The sequence below is a fragment of the Notechis scutatus genome, chromosome 3, assembly GCF_049901735.1.
Source record: "Notechis scutatus isolate UNSWTSFEM ecotype Mainland chromosome 3, rNotScu1.2, whole genome shotgun sequence".
Taxonomy (NCBI): domain Eukaryota; kingdom Metazoa; phylum Chordata; class Lepidosauria; order Squamata; family Elapidae; genus Notechis; species Notechis scutatus.
In genome coordinates, this window is record NC_142011.1 from 163,914,008 (window position 1) to 163,936,747 (window position 22,740).

Genomic DNA, 22,740 nt, shown 5'->3' on the forward strand with positions numbered 1-22,740 from the left:
ATGAGTTCAAAGTTGCTTACTTTAAAATTCCATAGGTTTGAGGCATATTTAAGCCTTTGGAAATGAATGGAAGCCACGTACTGGCTCAATTTTTTACTGCTTTAAAAATACGGAATGGTAAAAGTTATCTATCGATTTCCTGTCTCCGTGATATTGTAGCTCACTGTTCTGTTCTGCTTCTGGTCCCTCAATTAATGCAAATTACAGACAAGAAGTCACATAGCTGATCTAGAAATTTCTTTAATCAGGAAGCAAAGTAGAGGTGTGAACAATTTGTCAATTCAGGAATAGAGGACTTCAAATGGAGGACTTCAAAAAATTCCATCTCCCACCAAATCTTTTTTCAGATCAGGTTGTTCTAGACATAGCTTGGTTAAGGGAACTAAAGTATCCCAATCAGAAATAGTTTGCCATGGAAGACTAATTTGGTAAATTCCAGAACACGGTATGTTCCAGATAGGAGGACGTTATGCTGCATTTTTTTGCAAATTATTCCATTGTCAAATCAATGCATTTCAGCACATTGCTACCACTAAACTATGCCATCCCTCAAGGGATCATTCTTTCTACTCATGCTGAGAAGAGTCCAAGCTTAGCCAATGTGCTTCTCATAGTTTAGCATCTGAGAGTTTCCCAGAACAGCCATACTTGTCAACCAGCAATATGACTTCAAGATACTCGTGATCAGAGACAGCAAAGTCTACCATACCATGAAGAGCAATCAAGGTTTAATCAATGTCCCTAGTCAATTTTTCTTTCTAAATTGAATCTTGAAACTTGAGGCCTGAATTGAATCAGGTTGCCATCAAATTTTGAATCATAACTCTGATTTCTTTGATTCTGGAACCTCCAATTCAAATTGAATCAGGGTTGATTTTATAGCCATATATAGTTAATTAGATTTATGTTCAAGTAACTTGACTGCTGCTATTAATTCAGTCAAGTATCTGTTGTTGATGGGCTAGTCATCAGCAGGTATTTGGATTATGCATGCTCCTGGTAAGGAATAATACATGACCTAAGCAACACTGAGGTTTTTTTTAATGGTATTTTATTATTTTATTTTATTTTTCAAATTTATTTGCTGTCCTTATGGATCAGATGATTCTGAGTGGCATACATCAAAATAAAATAAACATTCAACACTTATAAATATGCAAGTAGATTCAAATTGCAAAAATTAAAATAAGCTAAAAAGGGGAAATTGCAGATAAGGTGCCTTCTGTTAGTACCAAACATCTCCAGCCAGCATCTTCTCTTTCAGAATGCCATACAGTCAGCATAACCAGATTTTAAGGATTTTTTCTGAAGGCTAAAAGAGAAGGCTAAACTTTTTTCCTACCAGGTTGAATCATTGCTTGTAAGCACTCAGTGTTATGGCACATAAGAAGAATGGCTATATAAAACTTATAAATATAAATAAATAAATAAATAAATAAATAAATAAATAAATAAATAAATAAATAAATAAATCTTTATCTGGCATTGGGCTTTCTGTCTCAGAACAGAGTTGTCACACCTATAGAGCTGGTTACTCTGTCCGTCAGATCAGCAGCAAAGTATTGCCAACATTGGCATTGCTTATACAAAAAAATAAAGGTAGAAATGATGGAACTCAACTCAAATATTATCTTCCTACAAAAATGAAAGAGGGAGGGGGGAATCGGCAGAGCCCAAGTTTTAACTGCTTCATTCTGCTCTTCCAAGCTTGAAGATGGTGCCTTAATAGTTATTTCTATGACACTCAGCACAGTAGTAACTGAGCACCTACTGATTTTCAAAGCTTTTCTGGGTTTGCTTTCATTTCTAATCTGAGCTTTGGCACTATCTACTCCCTCTCCTGTGCCTGATCAGCCTAAAAATAAAACATACAGGTTGGATTGGGGAAAAAATATTTCAACTCTTTAGGTTGATTTTATATATGTAGAAGCTTTTTCTACCTATCAACTGAATATTGTTCAACTCTCATTCACCATGAAATCTCCTATCAAGAAAAATACCTAGACTATTTTTAAAATATTTTTCTTAATGTTGTATCTGACTCTTCACATTAAGGCATCAAAACACCATATCCTTACTGGAAGAGCCTTTAAAATGACTCTTTAGGGAAAGGAAAAGCATAATATAGTTTATTACATTGCAGGCAAAATTGCCAACTTCTTTTATCCTTTTGAAAATCTTTGAATATGTCATTACTGGATCTGGATCTCAAAAAAACAAAAAAAACAAACAAACCCAAAAACCACTTTTCCAATCCTTTGTCACATCCTTAGCATTGACTGATTAATCAGTTAGGTTATAAAGAATCTCTAAATAATTTTTAACTGAGAATGGCAAAGAAAGTAATTCTTTAAATGGAAGTTGTATAGAACATTGACAATAAAGAAAAGATAATGAAACTGACAAAATAAGTAATAATATTATAATAGTAAACAAGTATTTGTATTATCTAATATCGGTTAAGTAACTTATCAATATGGTTATCAGTTCATTGTTTTTTGCAGGAAAAGATGTCCTAAATAATTAATTCTTGAAAATTCTTCTCACTGATTTTATACATTCTTTTGATATTGTATGCTTCATCTCACTTTCTGTAGAATCTATTTCTATTATTTATTTAACACATGCCAGAAATTATGATTAAACATTACAAAGATGCCATGATTACACTTCTCACCTGTCTCAAAAATGTAATATTGTGGTTACAGAGCAAACCTAGGGAGATCTCAGATCATATTCCCAGTCAGCCATGAAAACCCTGGGATGATTTTGGACTAATTACTCATAGCCTGGCCTATCTGTTGGGTTGCTGTAAGAATAAAAATAACCTCTTAAAGAAATACAGATACAATCAATCTAGCCCAAATCAATAAATATCCATTAAAAATTAGTTTTAAATGGTAGGGTGAGATAGTTGGAATAGGGGCAGGGAGGAGCGGGGTAGTACCATCTGCAAAACAGAATGTCTGCTTTAAGTTTTTAGATTGTGCACCTATCAGTTTTCCAACGGTAAAGTTTCATGTAGAAACAAAGCTATATGAAATTATTATATGAATATTCTTTAAGAATAATTCGATGGATATTCATTTAATTCCAAAACAAACGTTAACCGTATCAAAATATGAGGGGTTGAAATCTCTCCCACCCATGAAAAAGCATATACATCACAGTAGTTACTAGTACAGATTACTCCACCCATCAGTATTTATTAAAGAGAATCTGAATACTTGAAGCTAACAACCACACTAATGCACTTTACATTAGTGGGCTGCATCAAATAATCCTAACTTTTGGTGCCAAGGGGGTAATTAATATTAGACTATGTTTGCAAAATGATTGTGTTTATGTAGGAGTGAAAACTAAGTACCAGCTTGTAAGGATTAAAACAGGCACCTATTGTGAAGGTGGTGACAAAGGAAATATAGGAAAAAATGTAGATTATGGCAAGATTTTTTCTTTCTTTCAAAAGCTAAAGAGTCATGGTATGCTCTGAAATTTGGATTTATCTTTTCATTAAAATGTATTTTACAGAATCTACTTCATGAGGTTTCAGCGGTACTTTTTTTTCTCAAAAAATCTGCAAAAAATGTCAATCTGCACATTGAAAAGCTTTTAGCAATATACTGTTTTCTTTTGTAAGTGAAGAATAAATATAAGCATTCTCAGGATGTTTAGAGCTGGACACATGCGCCATTAAAACTTTTAAAAAAATTAATTAAACTTATAAGTATAAAATACAAATGAAAATGAAAATAGTGGGAACCCGTAAAAGGAAAAGTTGAGGTTGCAATGTTATTTTATTCTAAAATAACTAAAAAAGTAGGAAGTCAGTGCTTTTCTTTTTTCCCCCCCTTTGCTATAGAAAACGTATAAGACTTTGTTTCATCAGAAGTGAATCTTATTAAAAAGAGCAATGTCACTATAGTAAGTCTGTGTGTACATGCACACATGCGCACAGACACACAAATAAAGATTAAGGTAAGTTTTGGAAAATACAAAATCCAGATGCCCCTTCCTTGCCCTCTATCATTTATCACTGTTTCCATGTATGCATAAGCATTAATGGATATACAGTAGATTTAAGTTACACATAAATATGTAAGTGTAGTGATCATACATCTAGGTTAGAGTTTTGCTTTTTCATGGCAAACCAAGAAAGCAGGATGCTATAAATTATGATTTTGTGAATTACATTGATATGAAATGAGCATTAATTACCTACATGGTCCATATGTGATTTCTGTATTTTGCCTTTCGTTATCCCTTCCCCGCCTTCCATTGTCTCACACCAGTTAAAATACAGAATGCACATGTTAGGGCTGTGGGTCAGTCTTGTTTAATACTTTGAAATATTAATCAGACTGATAGTACAACATAAATAAAACAAAAAGTAGTCCATAACCTAATAAAGCAACAATTATTTATCATTATATATAAAATGCATATACCATTCTCATGTTAGGAAAGAGAACATCCAACCTGAAATTTAGATACACTTGTTACAAGTTTTCCAAGCTCAAATGTTCTGAAGCCTGCAAAATCTAAATTCTTCTGTAGCTTCAAGGAATCCTAACCCTAAAGGCTAAATTCTGACAAAGGTTGAGCTAAAATAACATAAAATAAATTATGAGTTAAGATGTTGTATGTCAACTCAGGCATCAAGCTACTGCTTTCATGCTTGCATAGCATATTAAATCCTATTGGAACAATTTCTCAGAATCCTATTCAATGGGTATATCTACTACTTTAAAAGCAAGGAAATTAATGTGACAATAAGCCCTTCTGACACCATTTACTCCGTTTTTTTCTTCATCTGTAAGAGACTTCCACACTGTGGTGGCTAAATTCATTTTATTTTCCTTATTTCAGAAATAGCCCATTCATGATTGAAAACAGAGTTGCAGTAAAGCTGTTCATTGAAATAAAAGCTAGCAGTGTGATCCTGCATGGAGACAGATAATAGAAACCAGACAACTATCATTCTTTAGCATGTGAATGGAATGGTGTGAAAGGATTAAATATGCAGATACAATAGATGCTATTATTTATAGAGCCTGTAACTTATGGTGGCAGGCTCAGTTGATCAGAATATAGAATACCAGTTGAAACAGGTCTTGGAGTCCAGCCTTTGTCCAAGTAAGAATCCCTACATCATTCCAGACAAACGACTGTCCAATCCCTTCTTAAAATCCTCCAATGTTGGAGCACTCACAACTTCCAAAAGCAGGCTCTACCACTAATTATTTGTTCTTTCAAGAAATTTCTCCTTAATTCTAGGTTGGATCTCTTTTTGTTAAGTTTCCATTTGTTACTTGTTTTGCCCTCACATGCTTTGGAGAATAGTCCCCCTCTTCTTAATGACTGCTTCTTAAATATTGGAAGACTGCTATCAAGTCATCTCTAGTCCTTCTCTTCATTAGACTAAATATATCCAGTTCCTGCAACCATTCATCTAGTTTCAACCTCCAGCTCCCTATTCATCTTTGTTGCTCTTCTCTGCACTCTTTCCAGTCTTTTTCACTTAATCACTGTAGTTTGTGTGCTAATGAAAATGCATTTATCACATCTTCAGTTGCTTTGGTCCTTCATTTAAAATGGGCAATTTCTCCATACTATCCCTATACATAAAAATAGCAATAGCATTTAGACTTATATACCACTTCAAAGTGCTTTACAGCCCTCTCTAAGTGATTTAGAGTAAGCAACAATCACCCCCAACAATCTGGGTCCTCGTTTTATCAACCTCGGAAGGATGGAAGTCTGAGTCAACCTTGAGCTGGTGCAACTCAAACTGCTGGCAGCCAGCAGAAGTAGCCTACAGTACTGCACTCCAACCACTTGACCACCATGATACAAATGCTTCTATTCATATTAAGAATTCTGTTAGGCAAAACACCAGATTAAGAAATTGTAAAGTACATCTAGGGAATGAAAAAACCCAACTGGATTAAACATTTGTCTATCTGAGATAGACTGCTGGACCAAAATTTAATGCATAAATATAGGCACTTCCAACATTCTTAATGTATTTGGATCTGTTCATGAAAACAAAAACAAATATTACTTCCGGTTTGAGCTTCTTCAGCGACAGACCGAAACCTCGTCTCTGCGAGGCTTCGATCCGTGCTCGCCACTGGAGCCCCCCGAGCCGGCTGGTTTCGGGGCTAAGCCACCCCATAGAGGTGGTGAAGAGGGGGGAGATTGCCTGCAGGGTTGAGGAGAGCCACATCTCTCCTCCCCAGCTGGCCATTACTCCCTTTCCCAAAGGCGGTTGCAGCGGTGGTCAGAAATGGCCACCACAAAGAAGAACTCGACCGGAAAAGAATGTGCAGGAGGAAGATAAGAAGAGAAAGTTTTGGTTGACCGGGTCAAACAGCAAAAGCAACAAATAAGGTATCCTGGAATTGAAACTGTTAAAAAACAATAAAATTGTTCCCTAAGAAGATTTTTAAGCTGCAAAGGAGAGAGAAAAGGGAAAAGATTTTGTTTTCTCCTTTTCCTATACTGACAGCTAAGAGACTTAAGCAAGAAATTGGAAAAAAAAAGCCACTTTGACATCAATAGGGATTTAATGCTGAAAATAAAAAGTCAAAGGGATAATAAAGATTTCTGGATAATTAAAAGCTTTTGAAAACAGGAAAGGAGAGTAAAAGAATAAAAGGGCAGGATCTGGAAGGGAGGAGACTGCCTGGAATTAAAAAAGAACTTATAGCAAAATCTCAACAAGACTTCCAAAAGATACATTCTAACTGAAACATCGCAATAAAAACCCCAGGAAGAGAAAGTCGAAAAAGAAATAAGTAGATATAACTTGGGACTATCTGGATTACTTGATGATTTCTGGATTCTTGGTTATTGTTTTGAATGACTAAAATCAATCGGGTGGTTGTTTAAAACTGTTTAAAATGGCTCCACTTTTAGAAGAACTGAAAATGGAACTTAAAAAGTACAAAGAAGATGCACAAGAAGGGAGAGGCTTCGTATTTCAGTTTTTAGAAATGGAGATTTGGAACTATGAGAAACAAGAAATGCCTGCAGAACAAGAAGATTGCGACAAAGAAGAAGCATCTTTAATGAACAAGTAATCTTAGGCGGAGGGAAAAAAGGAAAGGGGGGAAAGAGAATGGAAAGTTTAAGATTGGGAAAAACAACTCCAAAAAAAAAGAGAGTGAAAAATAAGTATAAAATCAGAAAGCAACAGAAGAGGGAAATGCAGAACAGAGAATTAGAACTAGAGAGACAAGAGGGTAAAAAGGGGAAGGAGAAGATGAGAGGGAAGAAAGAAAGGAAGTTATAAAGGACAGAAGCAAAATATAGAGAAACAGGGCCTATTTAGAGATAATGGGTGAAAACTTAATGGAAAAAGGGATTCTGCAAAGGTACATAAGATAGTATGGTTATATTAGATACAGAAATAATTTTAGAAAATATGAAACAATGTATGATTAAAATGTCTGATAAAATAGCTATCGTAATTCAGTGGAATGCTTGTCAATAAATAAATGTAACAAAAGGTATATTTAATGATTTATAAAACATATGTGAAGAGAAATGGGAAAAATTAATTATGGAGATTATATGTGTTTTTAAGGAAGTATGATATTTAATTGAAAAGAAGTGTTAAAGATGTTAAGATTTTAATGATTATTAATGATAGAACTGAACTGGAATGGAATGAGGGTTTATAATTACATATATTTACAATCTTTCTTTTTTAAAAAAAAGCATATAGTGCGTATTATAAGAATGTACAAAGCAGAATTCGATTGGAAGTTATGTATTATGTATTATATTGAAGGTCATAACCTTAAGGTATATATTGAAGTTTAAATAAGAGTTGAATGGATGTAATTAAAAGATATAAAGGTGTCATACTCCAATTAGTAACTACAGGAGAAAATTTGTTTAATGAGAAAAGATAATATGAAATTGAAACAGAACAGACAAAAGTATAAATATAATGATTTGAATTGAGATGAGATAATCAAAATAAAATTGAGAAAATTAAAAGAGGGGAAAAACTATATAGAAAATGTATAAGATATGAAATAGAACACAAAAAAGAGCATGAAATTGAGTTTTGTGTCTGTATAAAGAAGTTCAACCCGGGACCATGCTATTTTCAAAAAAGATGTTTTACTTGTATTTTGTATGTGTGAAAACCCAAATAAAACTTTATTAAAAAAAACAAATATTACATTGTAATTCGAAAAATAAAAAAGGCAAAGGATCATATTAGTTGTATAAATCTTAAATACCTTAAATAAGCCCTTTCTTCCAATTTTCACCAAAATTAATGGTAAAAGAACGTTGATTGTCAGAATCTTTTCTGAATCCAGAACAAAGGAATAGGTCAAACGCACTATGTTATAGACTAAAGAATGTGAATTGTATCTGTATCATGAATGTGCCCATTTCATAAATGAATTTGTGCTTAAGATTAAAATGTCCATAGCCTAATAATAAAGAAAATGCTGAAAATTGTTTAAAATAATTCATCAGAAAGTTAGCACAGCAAAGTATTTTGAAGGATCCCTCATTATTGGTTACTGAACATATTCTTAATTTCATTCAGGACAGTTTAGATGATATTTATATTGGCCTCTTGTATGGTTAATAAATCATGTGTATTTTTTTCAAATTGGGATTTGTTATTTTCTTGGTGCCAAAACCTGAATTTGTTTGAAATGAACATTATTAATATTGTAATATAGTAATTTCTGGATTATTTCCAAAAATTAGTTTTGTAATAATGATCGATTTAAACCTTCAAGAGTATTTTTGTCCGAGAATATACATATGTGCATTCATACATGGCATTAATTGCCATAATGCCGTGAATCCTAAGCACGTGTTTTCCTTTTGCATTCTTTAAGAAATAAAAATCTTTTTGGTTGGGAAAATAATTAGTCTCTTTTTTCCCTTGCATTGTTTCCTATTGCATCTAACTAGAATGACTTAATTTAGGGAAGATTTTGATGCTGAATTTCCATTTTTAGCGGGATAGCCACTTGCATCATACATACTTTATATTACACTTTGTTTAGATTTCAAATTATATTAAAACAGAAAATAAAATGGAGCTATCTCTTAAGATACTTTAATCTAACAGAATAAGGTAACATTTGTCACCAATTAAACACTTTTATGAAAACAGGTCTGTTATAAAACAATTAAATCTTGAAAAGACATTATTCCCTAGGGGGAAAAACCCAGAGGAAATTCTTCTTATTAAAACTGCAAAACTAAACATAAAATAGAAATCCATTATAAATAGTAAATTTAAAAGAGCAATTAGGATATTAAATCACAAATAATTTATTCTTCTGTTAAAGAGATGATGCAATACAATTTTAAATATCAATGAAGTACACAGTGGTGGAAAATTGGCACTGAATCTAAAAGCATATTATTCATATCAATGATCTCACATTTTCAGTTCAAAACTTGATTTTTATTAATTGACATAAAAATATTCTCTATTTAGGATTGTGGAGGAAGGTATTTTTATGTCTTAATTCAGGTACTTCCTGCTATTTTCCTATCAAAACATACCAATACATGACTGATTTTATTAGCAAATTTTCAAATATCTGTCTAAATGTATGTGTGTTTCTGCAACACAGAATTCAGTAATGCGCCTCAAATATAATAGGAGGGTCTTAAAGAATTTTGTATTCCCTGCTGAATCTGTGTTTGATCTGGACAGCAAATTTCTCTAATGTGGGATTGGTCAGAATTTAGTTTATCAGGAAATTGACATTAAAAAAAACACATTAAAATTTACTTTTGGTCTCATAATAACCAATACAAACATGGACATATACACAATTGTATTCTCTCTTAGATATTCACTCTAGAATGAGAAAGTTTAGACAAGTTTTACAAAAGCTGCTATACTATCTTTGTTACATAGTAATTATTGTACTACAAGTTAAATACACTTGTGAAATAAAATACGTATCAACCTATCTATAATTTGTTTATAAATACTTTGTAAATTTAAGTCAGGCTATATGAACACTTTTTCAAAGTCATTGCTATTGCAATCAAAAAAAGATCACAGCTCTTATTTGAAACCGTTTCAAGGCCATTAAAAATTCATATTGTTTTGTGTTACTGGAAGAAAAGGTAAAGTGAACTGCCACTGATACAATTTACAGGTTTCCACCAAATATTTTAAAATTATTTTATATAGACAGTGCTATATGTTCCATGATAATTTCATCATTTCACTAATTGGGATACAGAGTCTTCATATCAGGATCTGTCAAATACGTGGTTGGCTTCTCATCCAGCACTGAGGCCAGTATACACACCCACAAATTCCTCATATCGCAGTTTGAATTTCTCCTCTACTTGGGTTTCTGACCTTGTCTTTTTGTAGTGTACTACACCTTGCATATTCCACATGAAAAAAAAAAACATAATATATAAAATATTGCTGCTGTAAAAATTTTCCCCTTACTCTTACAAAAGAATCTCTGGAAAAATACTAAATTCCCTTAACCTTCATAAAGATACAGTACTGCTCACATACTTCAGTCTGTAACTAATATACAGTTCTAAGCTCATTTAAAATGGTTTGTGAGTGTATTTTCTGTCCAATATTGCCATCTAGAGTACAGATGTATTCTTTTTCCATAAGGACAATTACATTTGCTTATAATTAGCTGAGAAAAGCTAACTTAGATAGGCAATATACTCCAATACAGCCATTTATTAACAAGGCAAGGTTGTCATTTTCTTTCTAAAATTAGAAGCAATTGAAGATTTTCTTCAAAAGATGTTGACAATGCCGAAGAGATGATGAGGCTGTTAACAGGTACTGCTTACTAAAATTATGTTTTCATTGCTGGTAATTTCCATACTGCCCCTATAAATAAATTGAAAAAAGGAGGATAGTAAGTAAAGGGCAAAAAACTAAAAGCAAAACATATACATTCTTAGCACTGATTTTTTTAAAAAGTAGGATTATTTCTTATTTCAAGTGTGAAGATGTTGGAATTATACTTTCAGCAATATATTGGTATTTGATTTCAGTGGCAACTATTTAAAAACAATCCCATAATTCCACTGTTTCATTTTTTTTTTGATCCCAGAAATGTTTCTCAAAACATTATCTTGCCTTGAATATTAAAAAAATGAATATTAAAAATTACAAAAAACAAAAAACAAAATATGGTTTACAGAACAGCCTTTTAGAAATCATTGTAAATACAAAATACATGTATTCTTTGTGTCTGTCTTTTTAATTTTAGTATGTAAGTATATAACTTTCTTCAAAGATGTTTATCTCTGCCAAATCACATATTTACAAATGATAATTTAAAAATACAAGAAGTTGGAACCGTCCTCAGGTAGAATAAATAGCATAAACTGAATATTAGATTTGCCACCATTACATACAGTCCATTATTGCTATCACAGTACTCTTTTGGTACAGGAATATTTTTTGGCATCCATCTATATACTACTAATAGTCTTATTGTCTGTTTTTAACTTTAAATTGGGCAAAATTGGAAAGTTCAGGGCAATAAGTATTGAAGCAAGGTAATCCAAATGGACCAATTTACAGAATGCTGGGACCCATGATCCTCCTATAAGAATGAAATTTCATGAAATTGTGGACACTACTGTGCTTTCCAACTACACTTCTCAGAAAACTATAGGTTGCATGGTTTAGGGGAAGATGGGGGGAGCCTTCTTTCCTGCCTTCTGCAATAAGATGGCAGCAAGGCCAACAGGTGAGCCGAGGATTGGTTGCTTTGGAACTTGGCTGCTGGCTTGCAAGGTAGACTGGCTGGAGGTGACAGTTGATGGCTGAGCCCCTTTTCCTCTCTACAAGGAGGGAGCCTTTGGGGACATGTTGGGATGGGGAGCAGGATTGCAGTTTTCCCTGCAGCCCAGACTCTTTTAGTTCCTCCTCCCTTGGCAGGCAGTTCCATGGGTCAGTTGAGGAGGAGTGATTTCTGATGCTCCCTATCAAATTTCCATAAATAACATTAAGAGGCAGGAAGTGGACAAATACTCCCCCTCCCGCTGGGTTTTTGCCCATTCATGGTAATTTTGTTTCTCTGTTTAGATAAGGAATTATCTCTGAAAGGATAACCCACTGGGCCATGGGTACAATTATCTAGAAATGATATGCAGAAAAATAAAAAAGCTGAAATCCACCTCTTGTATCTTTTTTGCTTTCTGATCTGAAAAGTCTAAAAGAAAAAAGGTAATTTTTGGATACAACAAACATTGGTATTTATTTTATTATTTTATTTTTGTACTACTCTGGTTCCTTGGGAGTCAAGAAGCATATATGTGTCAGAAATATTCAACATAAACTATTAGATATTTTTTTTAAAAGAAACAATACCACCAGGGAAAGTACAATTAAAACATTTTTAAAAATATTATACTGAGTTACAAATATTATTTGATTGTGCCAGTTGACTTTTCCATACATATGCTTAAATATTCATATAGGATAGCATTTGATTTTGAATTTGAACTGCAAAACCTTAAACCTCAAAAATATGTAATCCAAAAACTGTACCTGGTCATATCCATAAGGCCTTTGTTGTGGAGGTTGGGGAGGGCCAGGCTGCGTAGGTCTATATCCTCCATATTGCTGACTTTGTCCTTGAGGATAATTGGAATACTGAGGTCCTGGAGCACTTTGGGAAGGACCTACGATATTTTGTACAGAAATTCTAGCAATTCAGTCATTAAAAACACAACTTTTAATATTTTTATTTCTCTAGATAAGGACCCTCAATCAAAATTTTAATACGTTCATATTTTCCCGCTTGAGGTCCAAAGTACTCATCTCTCTTGATTTACAAATATGATCGATAATGAGGCCAAATTATAACAAGTAAGTTTATAACAAAGTTATCAATACCTTTGAACTATCAGAACAAAGAAAACTGTTTTATTTTAAGAACCATTTTATTTTTGCTTTCTTGAAAGAATAGGGATTTAAATGTGTGGAATCATGTAAAAACATTATTTTCAAAATTGTAGTGAAACGTTTTTTCTAAAATTGATGGAAAGAAATTAAATATTTTGATGTCTCCCCTAAGACTCTGTGGAATCCAATTTAATTAAAAGACCTATGAATTACCTAAAAACCATTAAGAAAACTGTCTTGTCTAATCAATATTATTTACGTAGATGCAACCTTTACTCAATTTAATCCAAGGGAGGGGGTATTTATATAACACTGCTGTCACAGAATATCCTACTTGTACTATACTTGCAAAATTATATATTACTCATGTATTCAATATTTTAAGTCAAATATAGCTATATTGATCTTCCACAGCAGAAAGGGAAACAATAAAGCTAGGGAAGAATGGGAATGGAATTGCGAAAGCTACTAGCACTTGCCCAGAATACCCGTACACTGCCAAGTACAAAAATCTGGAAGCAGAATGATAAGTAGAAAACTTGGGCAGAAATAACTAAGAGTTTGACTTACACAAATTTCTTCTGCTTGATTACTCCATACCTAATTTCTCCATACTATATACACCTTTCCTATACAGATAGTCCTGGACTTACAACCATTTGTTTAATGAGCGATGTTACAATGGCATTGAAAAAAGTTGAGTTATATTTACAACTGTTATAGCATCCCTGTGGTCATGCGATCAAAATTCAGGTGTTTGGCAACTGGCATATATTTATGACAGCTGTAGTGTCCTGGGGTCATGTGATCATCTTTTGACAAGCAAAATCCGTGGGGAAACCAGATATACTTAATAATCGTATTACTAACTGAACGAATTCAGCAATTCACTAAACAACTGTGGCAAGAAAGGTTGTAAAAATCAGGCAAAAGTCACTAAACTGTCTTGTTTAGCAAAGGAAATTTTGAGCTCAATTGTGGTTTTAAGTCAAGAACTACCTGTATTCCAAAAAAGCATTTCAAGGTTTTAAAACTTGTATCAAGAAAAAACACAATCATTAAGATTTGCACATTGTATATTACTGGGATTCATATTGCAAATTAGGAGGCGGTAGTGATAGTAATTTGCCAGAATTGGATGATGAAACACTTAACTTGGGCTCCCATGCTTCCCCTCCAACAATATCAAAGAAATCAGAAATATTGAACTGCATTTTGAAATTAATCAGAATTCTCTCTTATACGTGCTTTCCAGGACAATGCTTATGGTTAGGGAATGTGCTTCGAATTTCCCTTTGATACATTTCTACTTGACACAGTAATTATTTAGCTAATAGTCTCAAGTACAGATTTAATGGATTTCCTGAAGTTTTAAAATAAATATTTTCCATGTAGCCACCATAGGGAAAAAAGATAGAAGTGAGACATACCTTTTATTTCAAACTGAAATGACCATATTGCTTGGTGAGGGCAATCCCAATTGTTCTCTTAAACCCAATGCACACCCAATTCATTAAGTGAGAAGTGAAAGGAACCCCAAGTAAGAAATGTGAAATGCTGCTAAGGGCGGAAGCCAGGTGACGACCTGGGAGAGCTGAGGCAAGTAATGTGTGAGTTGTGGGAAAATAGGGAAAAGTTTTGGAAGTCCCAGTGCAGACCATGAATGGAGGAAAGTTGGGTGTATAAATGGCACAACAGAAGTAAAGGAAGGCCACAGACGGTGCGAGTGCAGGAAGGCTGGTGGTGGTGGTTGGCATAAGTGCAGAAGGCCAGGAGTGAATTGTGTAAACGAAGGAAGGCTAGGGGGTGAACAGTGTGAATGCAGAAGACTGGGATATGTGTGTGTGAAGTGTGTGACTTAGCACTTACAACCTTCCCTGTCAGCTTCCCCATTGACTTTTCTTGTGAGAAGCCAATAGGATGTAAATGGTGATCACTTGACATTGCAACCAACCTAAAGTGCAAGCTGGTTGCCAAATGCCTGAATCGTGATCATATGACCACAGGGAACTGTGATCATGATTCAGGCCCTTCAGCAGTTCAAGAAACAATCATAAGTCCACTTGTTCAGAACCTTTACAACTACTGCATACTGGCAAACGCTGGGAACAAATTGTGTAAATATCTCTAGTTTATAGTTCCTCTCTGACTTTGGCATCCTTCCCAGTGTGTGTTATCTGTGGACATCCTCCAGCCCTTATCTTGTCTGGTCTGTGTTGCTTTTTTCCTTCTTCATGTAACTGTTTGTGTGGGAGTTTTTTTGTCTTCCGTCAAAGATATTCAGAGCTTGGAAGCAAACTGAAGGAATAAAAGGGCCTTCACCTGTTTTCTGTGACTGTGTTTGTTTTGTATCCCACCCTGGGTCATCACACTTTGTTTGGTATTTGTTAAAATAAGAATACAATCTAGTTAGAAAATAATTACATGTACTCTTTGAATTTACTTTAAAGTGGATTCTAAATTTTATTCTGGTGAGCGTTTGTTCTACTTTTGTCCTTTGCACTAAATCCTTCCTCCCTTCTATCTTGGTGGTGACCATCCCTAGATAAAGAATAAATCTTGTTCTTCCATTTTTAGAATTGTAGTGCACTGCTTCTCTTCCATGTAGGGAAACTGTACTGCTCAGATATGCTATAAAAATCCTATTGCAGTTTATTTTAAAATATTTGAGGAAATTAAGATAGTTATTCAGTTATATTTTGATACTCATTGTTAACTGGTTCTGGGTGGCATGATGGGTACAAAAAATGATGAGTACTAAACAAATTTTTCCCATAAGGAAAAAGGCAGCCAACATTGACAGTCATAAGGCAGCCAACATTGACAGGTTCTAGCTTGTGCATCGAGTACCAAACAAATGATAAGTATCTGGGGAAAAAATTACATACCAAATTTTGAAAAAAAATTGAGTACCAAATTTGATGAGTTTCAACACAAGCTACTGCTGTTTAAGGATATCTCATATTGCTGCATTTATTGTTCTACAAGAAAAGATTTCAGAGAGCTTTTAATTCCTTTTGAAATTTTAAATTCCTTTTTATAAAAATATGAAAAAGATAGGAGAGAATAGGAAAACAAAAAATCCAATCTCCCCATTTCTTCCCTGGAGTTTCACACTTCTACCCTCAACACAAGGGAACACTTTTTTTTCCCCAAATTCCTCTTTAGAAGTCTATTTTGCATTCATGCAGAAATGTTTTACTATTTTACAACATATAGGTTACTGGTCAATTCACATTTAAAGGACCAAAACAAAACTATGGAATCTGACTAAAACAATGATTAACAACAAGTGCTACTACTGCATATATCTTTCATTAACACAGGGAACTAAGAACATAAACAAAGGTTGACCAAAACCCTGCTTGATACTTAAGATTCCCTACAGAAGTGTATCCTCTTACTTACCATAACCTTGCTGTTGTCCAGGATAACCCTGCTGACCTGGGTATTGCTGCTGTTGATAGCCTGGTTGTTGAGGTGGGGCTTGATAAGCATCTTGCTGTTGGCCATACTGAGCATTACCTGAAATAGGAAATGAAGCAAAAACAGTTAAATGCTGTTTCTTCTGCATGCACGTTTTTTTTAAGATGCACAGCAAACACCACAAAAAACAAAATGAAAATGCAGATTTATATCAAAAACTAAGAAAACAAAGAAAACAAACCAAAACAGAAGATATTCAGCCAAGCTGCAGTTAAAAGCCAAATTTGCAAGGCTAAACTGCAGTATTTTCACATCTCTGCCAAACGAGTATTACTTTTACTGGAACGTGATGTCATGACTTGATAAGGCCATGACTATGCTAAACAAACAAACAAACAAAAAAAAGACAAAATTAAAGACAGCTACAGAGCACAAACTAGCTACACAAATCAGCAAGCTGTTTCCTAGTGGCACTATATTTGTATGTGTACATACACACAAAATATAAACTGGATCAATGAGTTTATGTTCAAATAAAAATATTATTGAAAAAACAACTAATAGTGTTATAATAATTTTACTGCTGTTAGAATGACAAACTTAAAATTGTTAAGTTTAGATGTTTGCAAGAAACTAGTTCCCTGCAATTCTTAACAGCCAGCAACTAAAAGACTACAAGAGCTTTGCATGGGCAGGAAACAAATTAATGTTGTGCAAGAAATGTTTGCTCTTTTGTGGAAGGGGAGAGGAAAAGGAATGTATGTGCGCATGTGTGTGTGAAGGTATATAGATACCTCCTTCGTAGTAATGTTGTGAGGAATCCTCATAAGGCCTATCGTAGCCTTGTTCAGGATACGACGGTTGCTGATAACCGTAATCACTATGACCTACATCAATTCGACAAGAGACAGGAAGAAACGTTAATGGCCTCTGAGTGAAAACCCTATGAATATTTCATTTTAGTGAAAAATCAGTGTCAGCTGGAAATACATGAAAAAAAAAACCTTCAAATTAAATTAGAAGGATTCACCAATAGGATTTCCTTTCTTACTGAATGAACATGTGACAGGAGGGGGAAAAAATCAGCTAATGAAGTAGTTTTAGTAACATCACAGCAAGGAATGGTCTTACAGCTTCTGGTAAAAGGGTAAAAAAATTGTTTTTTTATGAGATCATTTATGCTTTACACATGTAAAGAATTATTTAATTACAATGAACAAAGAATTCAATTACTATACTTTGTTGAACACCTGTTCTACTTATCTTCAATTCAAAAATGTATGCTATTAAAAGCAATGTGAACTACAATATATAATATTCAATAAACTTTTCAATGACCTTTATATAATTTTACATGACATATTTGTTAAAATACGAATACATTCTCTAAAATCTAATTTTAAAAAAATGAGGTTACCCTATACAAACATAACCAGTAAATGTTACAGCCATCTACCAATAAGATCTGCTTGACATTTTCATTAACATCAGATAGTTCATATGCAATATTGAAAACAATAATGGCTTTGAAAAAAAGGCATTTCTTTAAAGCTTATGCTAAAGTACTTTGTTTTTTATTTTTTTGGTGATGAGCATCATAAATTTAATTCAGCTGTACAGCAATTTATTTTTGTCTTGTTTTGCAGTCTATCTTCTCTACAGATTCTCAAAGAAAAGGCTATTTATAAACATTTTATACTCATACATTATGTGTTGTACCTATTTCAAATATAACACAGTTCACAAGTGCAAAAATTATGCCTCAGAGAGTACCTAGAGCTTGCCAAACATTCATTTTATAGCCCCCAAATTCTTCCAGACTGAGTGGCACTGTAAACTTGGGACTTAATTTATACTTCAAGGGCTTTGAGAGTAAAAATGGCTGCCTTAACTGATGCAGATGCTTATAAAAGTAGCCATTTTATCTCTTAAAATCCCCAACCCTGCCTTCAACAGCCCAGTCTCTTCTTACTTGTAGAATTAGACCTTGACAAAGGTTGTTGTGACCTCCGAGATGATACAAGTTGCATAACTTTGCCTCAATTTATCTAACTGCAAATAAACCCTAGGATACTTTTTACAATTATTTAAGCAACATCTTAAAGAGGATTAAACTTATTTTGTTACATTTTACTTTGTACATAAAACAGTCAGACCAAACCTACTATAGCTTTTAAAAACGATTAACAAGAATTTAAAGATATTTTCTATGCAACTTATCTTACCGCAATCTTATATAGCACAAAAAACATTCTAGGTTGGTCCAGCAAAAGGTGTTCGAAACGGATTTCATGATACATAAATTAAGTAAACCGTAAGCATGGGAATCACCAGTGGTAAGTATGTTGTTTAAAACTTAGCAAAAAACAATTTGGGCATATTTATTTTTTTCAGAAAGTAAAATTAATTTGAAACAATATTTGCAATAAATAAGAATTACATTGAAAAAATACTCTACCATCCACCATGAATTTTAACACATCAAAAGCATCCTTCTATCTCTTACAACTGCAACCCATATCTGTTCAATTTGTAATGAATCATACTATTTAAATATATAAATTAAAAATCAGAATTCTTAAACAAAAAGTTTCATCATTTCATATATTTTCAGGATATACAAAGAATCAGTTTTCTAACTGCTTTGTAATGCTTTTCAGTGTAATACATTTCAAAAACTCTATGTAATTTCCAGAATCTTAGAAGGGAAAAAACTATTGTATAATTTTCAGAAACAGTGTGGTTTACTGTATCCAAGTATTGAATTTGGATTTGGTAGTCTAGATAATGACCAAGACTCAGCTTCACAAATTTATTATGTAATTTAGGGCCTATCTACAGGTTTACAAAACAGTGATTTGTATGCTACTTCAAGCCTCAGAATGAAAAGTGGGGTTAAACACCTTATAAATAAATAAATTTGGTATAAACGATTGTGCCACTTTTTAAAAAAACAAGCAGAAAATATACTTCTGAAAGACCATTTCTGCTTTAAGGATTTTAGGATGAAATCTATTTTAACAGATACGTTTCTGTTAAATCTTACTTTAAAACTACTATCTATAAGTGAAGTACTATTATAAACAGATATATTACATAACCACTATCTGATTAAAAAAAACACTGAATCTCTAGCAAAATGAGGGACTTATTAATAAAAATTGTATTGTGGTACTTGAATTAAGCTACAGATATTTTAAGAAAGCAATAAATTAATATTATCCTTTGGGTATTCAAACTATGAAACTTAAAAATGTTAATAAGTAAAATTATTCTAGTGATTAACAACTAAAACTTTGCTCAACCAGTGGTTTTATGTATGTATCACTAATAATGGGCAGGTATATAAAATGGGAAAGTTAACATTATGAGAGATTACCATCAGGGTAATATTGCTGGTTCATGCCTTCTGGAGGACCCTGTCCACCATGACTGTATTGGTCCCCATAATAGTCTTCCTGGCCTGAGTACTGCTGTGGTGGGCCTGAAAAACCACAACCAGTCAATATGTAAATAATTTATTTTTTCTGTTAACACGCTAATTTCTCAGTGTAATTTGAGAAACCCTCTCACCTACAGATTTCCCCCACCCATAGCATAGTGTTTCAGAAAGTTTACTTAATGCTTTGTGTTTAATACATGTATGTATTGTAGAGAGCACCTTGACTGTATGATATACTAAATGTGAATTTACATTTCACAAAGCATATAGACAACATATATTTAAGCTGCCCTCTGAGACAGAAATACAGATTTCAACATTTATTGGCAAGGTGGTGATTAGTTTAGCCTCAATTTATTTGGAGGGAAATGTAATATGACATATTTGACAATGGCTAGATGTCAGGATGCTTATAGCAAGCAAAATTTGCCTCAAACGCTGAGACAAAGGGGGCTTCTATGCCTGTAACAACTAAGAGAAACTGGATGGATAGACTAAAAAAAGTGTTCAACTTTTAAACCTTACCTTGCTGTGGAGGTCTATATGGAGGAATCTGCCTCTGTCCCATCATATGGTTTCCTTGATTAACTTGGCTCATCATTCCCATTGGTGGCTGTTGTCCCTGATAATGTTGTCCCCCTCCCTGGGGCATATTATACTGTTGAGATGGCGGTTGCTGGTGCATCATTGGACCTACAATGAGAAAAAACACAGCAATGTTTAAGAATTTTTTTTAATTCTGCAATATTAATTTCTCTCAAGAGCACCCAAATTTATTACGTTTGAATCAGTCCTGAAAATATGCCATAGGATTCTCTGCATAAAAAATGCACATAATCTACCAATCTATAATCACAGATATCTTTTCTCTTAGTAATAAACAACGAGCCATTTTTACATGTCCCAAGCTACCCTCATACAGACATGAATATATACACATATATATGTATCTATTTACAAAATCCATGTTCTTGTTTTTGTCATGTGTTGTGAAACATGAGGTTATGAGATTCACATAAAGCTATCTGGTTTACTTTGTTTTTATAATCTCTTATTTAATAAATACATTTTTGTAGGTACATTCAAGATGTATGATATTAAATTTTACCTCTGTATAGATCAAGTAAAAATCCTGAAATTTTAGTTCTTATTTTATGATAAAGAGAAGTATTATGGCATAGAATATTCATAGAATTATTAGATTTTAATCTCAATGCTTGATTGCTGTGTATTTTACAACTTTTTACTTACCTAAACTAATCACTGTTTCAGTCTTCTTTGGACCAAATATAAGTATTATCCCATTAAGCATAATTGTTTTGGAAGAAAGCTTTTGAAAATCCGTTGTATCCAACATAACATCCAATGTATGTTGTATAATAGGTGTATCACTTTATGACTTAATTCAAAGCATTCATAATTTTTATAATTACAGTCATATTTCATAAAATATTCATTGAGTGCAAAAAATGGACATCAGCCTTCAAGTGCTCGCATTTTCTTACTAGCCATATTTGCAACTGTTTGCAGAGTTAAGGGGGAGGTGTTAAAAGTGAGAAAATAGAAACTTTTAAAGCTTTGTTCTAAAACATACTCAAGGAGTTGTTGTCAAAAATTAAACTGTACATGGTATATATTTATTAATAATATTTATATCTCAGAAGCTTACAATTATTACAGTGAAAACCACCAAAATCAAAATAAAACCCCAGGGAGCCAGAAATGGGATCATAAAGGAATGATTGCTCAAAAATATGAAGCAACCAGAGAGGAGGCCCTCTTTGTCATAACCAGCAGTAAAGCTTCTGACAGATGTAGAATTTTTCTGAGCATTCAGGAACTTTTGCAAAGGACATGGTAGCCTTTTAGGGCACTAATAAGTAAAACTTATTGATAAGTTTTATAACAGAAACCATTGAAAAAGATTAAAAATCACCTTTTTTTTCTTGACTATAAAAGCTAACTTATTAATAGTGAGTAAAGTCAGTGAAAATAAACTCCCTTTTTAGAAATAATTTTAATAATTTGAGAATTTTAAAGCACTGCCTCTTGTGATAATTCTAATTTTAGCGGAAGGCCAACGATCTATTTCTTTACCTTGATTTGGCGGCATATTTATATTTGGTCTGGGTCCATAGTTGGCCATAGGTTGTCCTTGGCTTATTGTCATCTGACTCTGTCCAGGTATACTTTGTGAAGATGGCACTGAATGATTATAGGCTCCCATTGATCCATGGTTATTTGAAGATATGCTCATGGAGTTGTTTGTCATTGTAAGTTGGCTTGGTCCGGGTCCCTGTATGGGCATATGGTTAGGTCCTTTGAAAAAACAAAAACATGAAAAGTATCTTTAAAATAAATAATAAAAATTTAAAAAATATTTCATACTTCAAAAATGTCATGAATAATCATAATATATTTTCAATCTAACACCTGTTATCTACAATAGCAATATAGTAATAGCAATAGGTTCTCCTTTCACAATAGGTCCATTCTAAAACGTAATACACTTATACAAATGGATAGTATATCTATTTTGAGATTTTAAAACTGCTCAGAAAATGACAGAAAAAGTATACTACACTGCAGTTTCAATAATAGATACAGATAATTTAACTATGGGTCATAAATATATATCTAACAATTTTTATATTGAATGTTATCATTTTCACTGTCTTTGCATTATACTATTAGCCTGGGACAATGTGAATATCTCAATCTCCCTAATCAGGTTAGGAAACAAAAAATAGTCTTTAGTTAATAGTTTGGTATTTTAACAACAAGATTTGAACAAATAAAACTGAATAAAACTATAAAGCATGACTCATATATTATTGTCTTCCAAGGTTTGGAACTTATGGTGTGCCAATACTATATAGCATGACAACTGGCAAAGTATTATGATAAAATACCTGAAGAATATTTGGCTGCTTATCCTGAAACTTTAATGTCCAATACTATGTTA

General features: G+C 33.2%; 1 protein-coding gene across 4 annotated transcripts in view; it reads right to left on the reverse strand.

Annotated features, from left to right (window-relative positions):
• Window positions 1-9,302: 9,302 nt before the first annotated feature.
• SS18 (SS18 subunit of BAF chromatin remodeling complex) overlaps window positions 9,303-22,740 on the reverse strand; it is a 28,836-nt gene continuing 15,398 nt past the window's right edge. Inside the window, exons 5-11 of one of the 4 annotated variants that reach the window (XM_026670358.2) lie at window positions 21,873-22,094; window positions 20,301-20,468; window positions 19,713-19,817; window positions 17,128-17,220; window positions 16,316-16,432; window positions 12,551-12,684; window positions 9,303-10,876 (exon numbers count right to left, since the gene is read on the reverse strand). In XM_026670358.2, the coding sequence (XP_026526143.1) occupies window positions 10,850-10,876; window positions 12,551-12,684; window positions 16,316-16,432; window positions 17,128-17,220; window positions 19,713-19,817; window positions 20,301-20,468; window positions 21,873-22,094 (866 nt within the window). In that variant the 3' untranslated portion in view covers window positions 9,303-10,849. The remainder of the gene's footprint in view (window positions 10,877-12,550; window positions 12,685-16,315; window positions 16,433-17,127; window positions 17,221-19,712; window positions 19,818-20,300; window positions 20,469-21,872; window positions 22,095-22,740) is intronic. The other 3 variants (XM_087961649.1, XM_026670359.2, XM_026670360.2) reach the window with 3 other exon arrangements.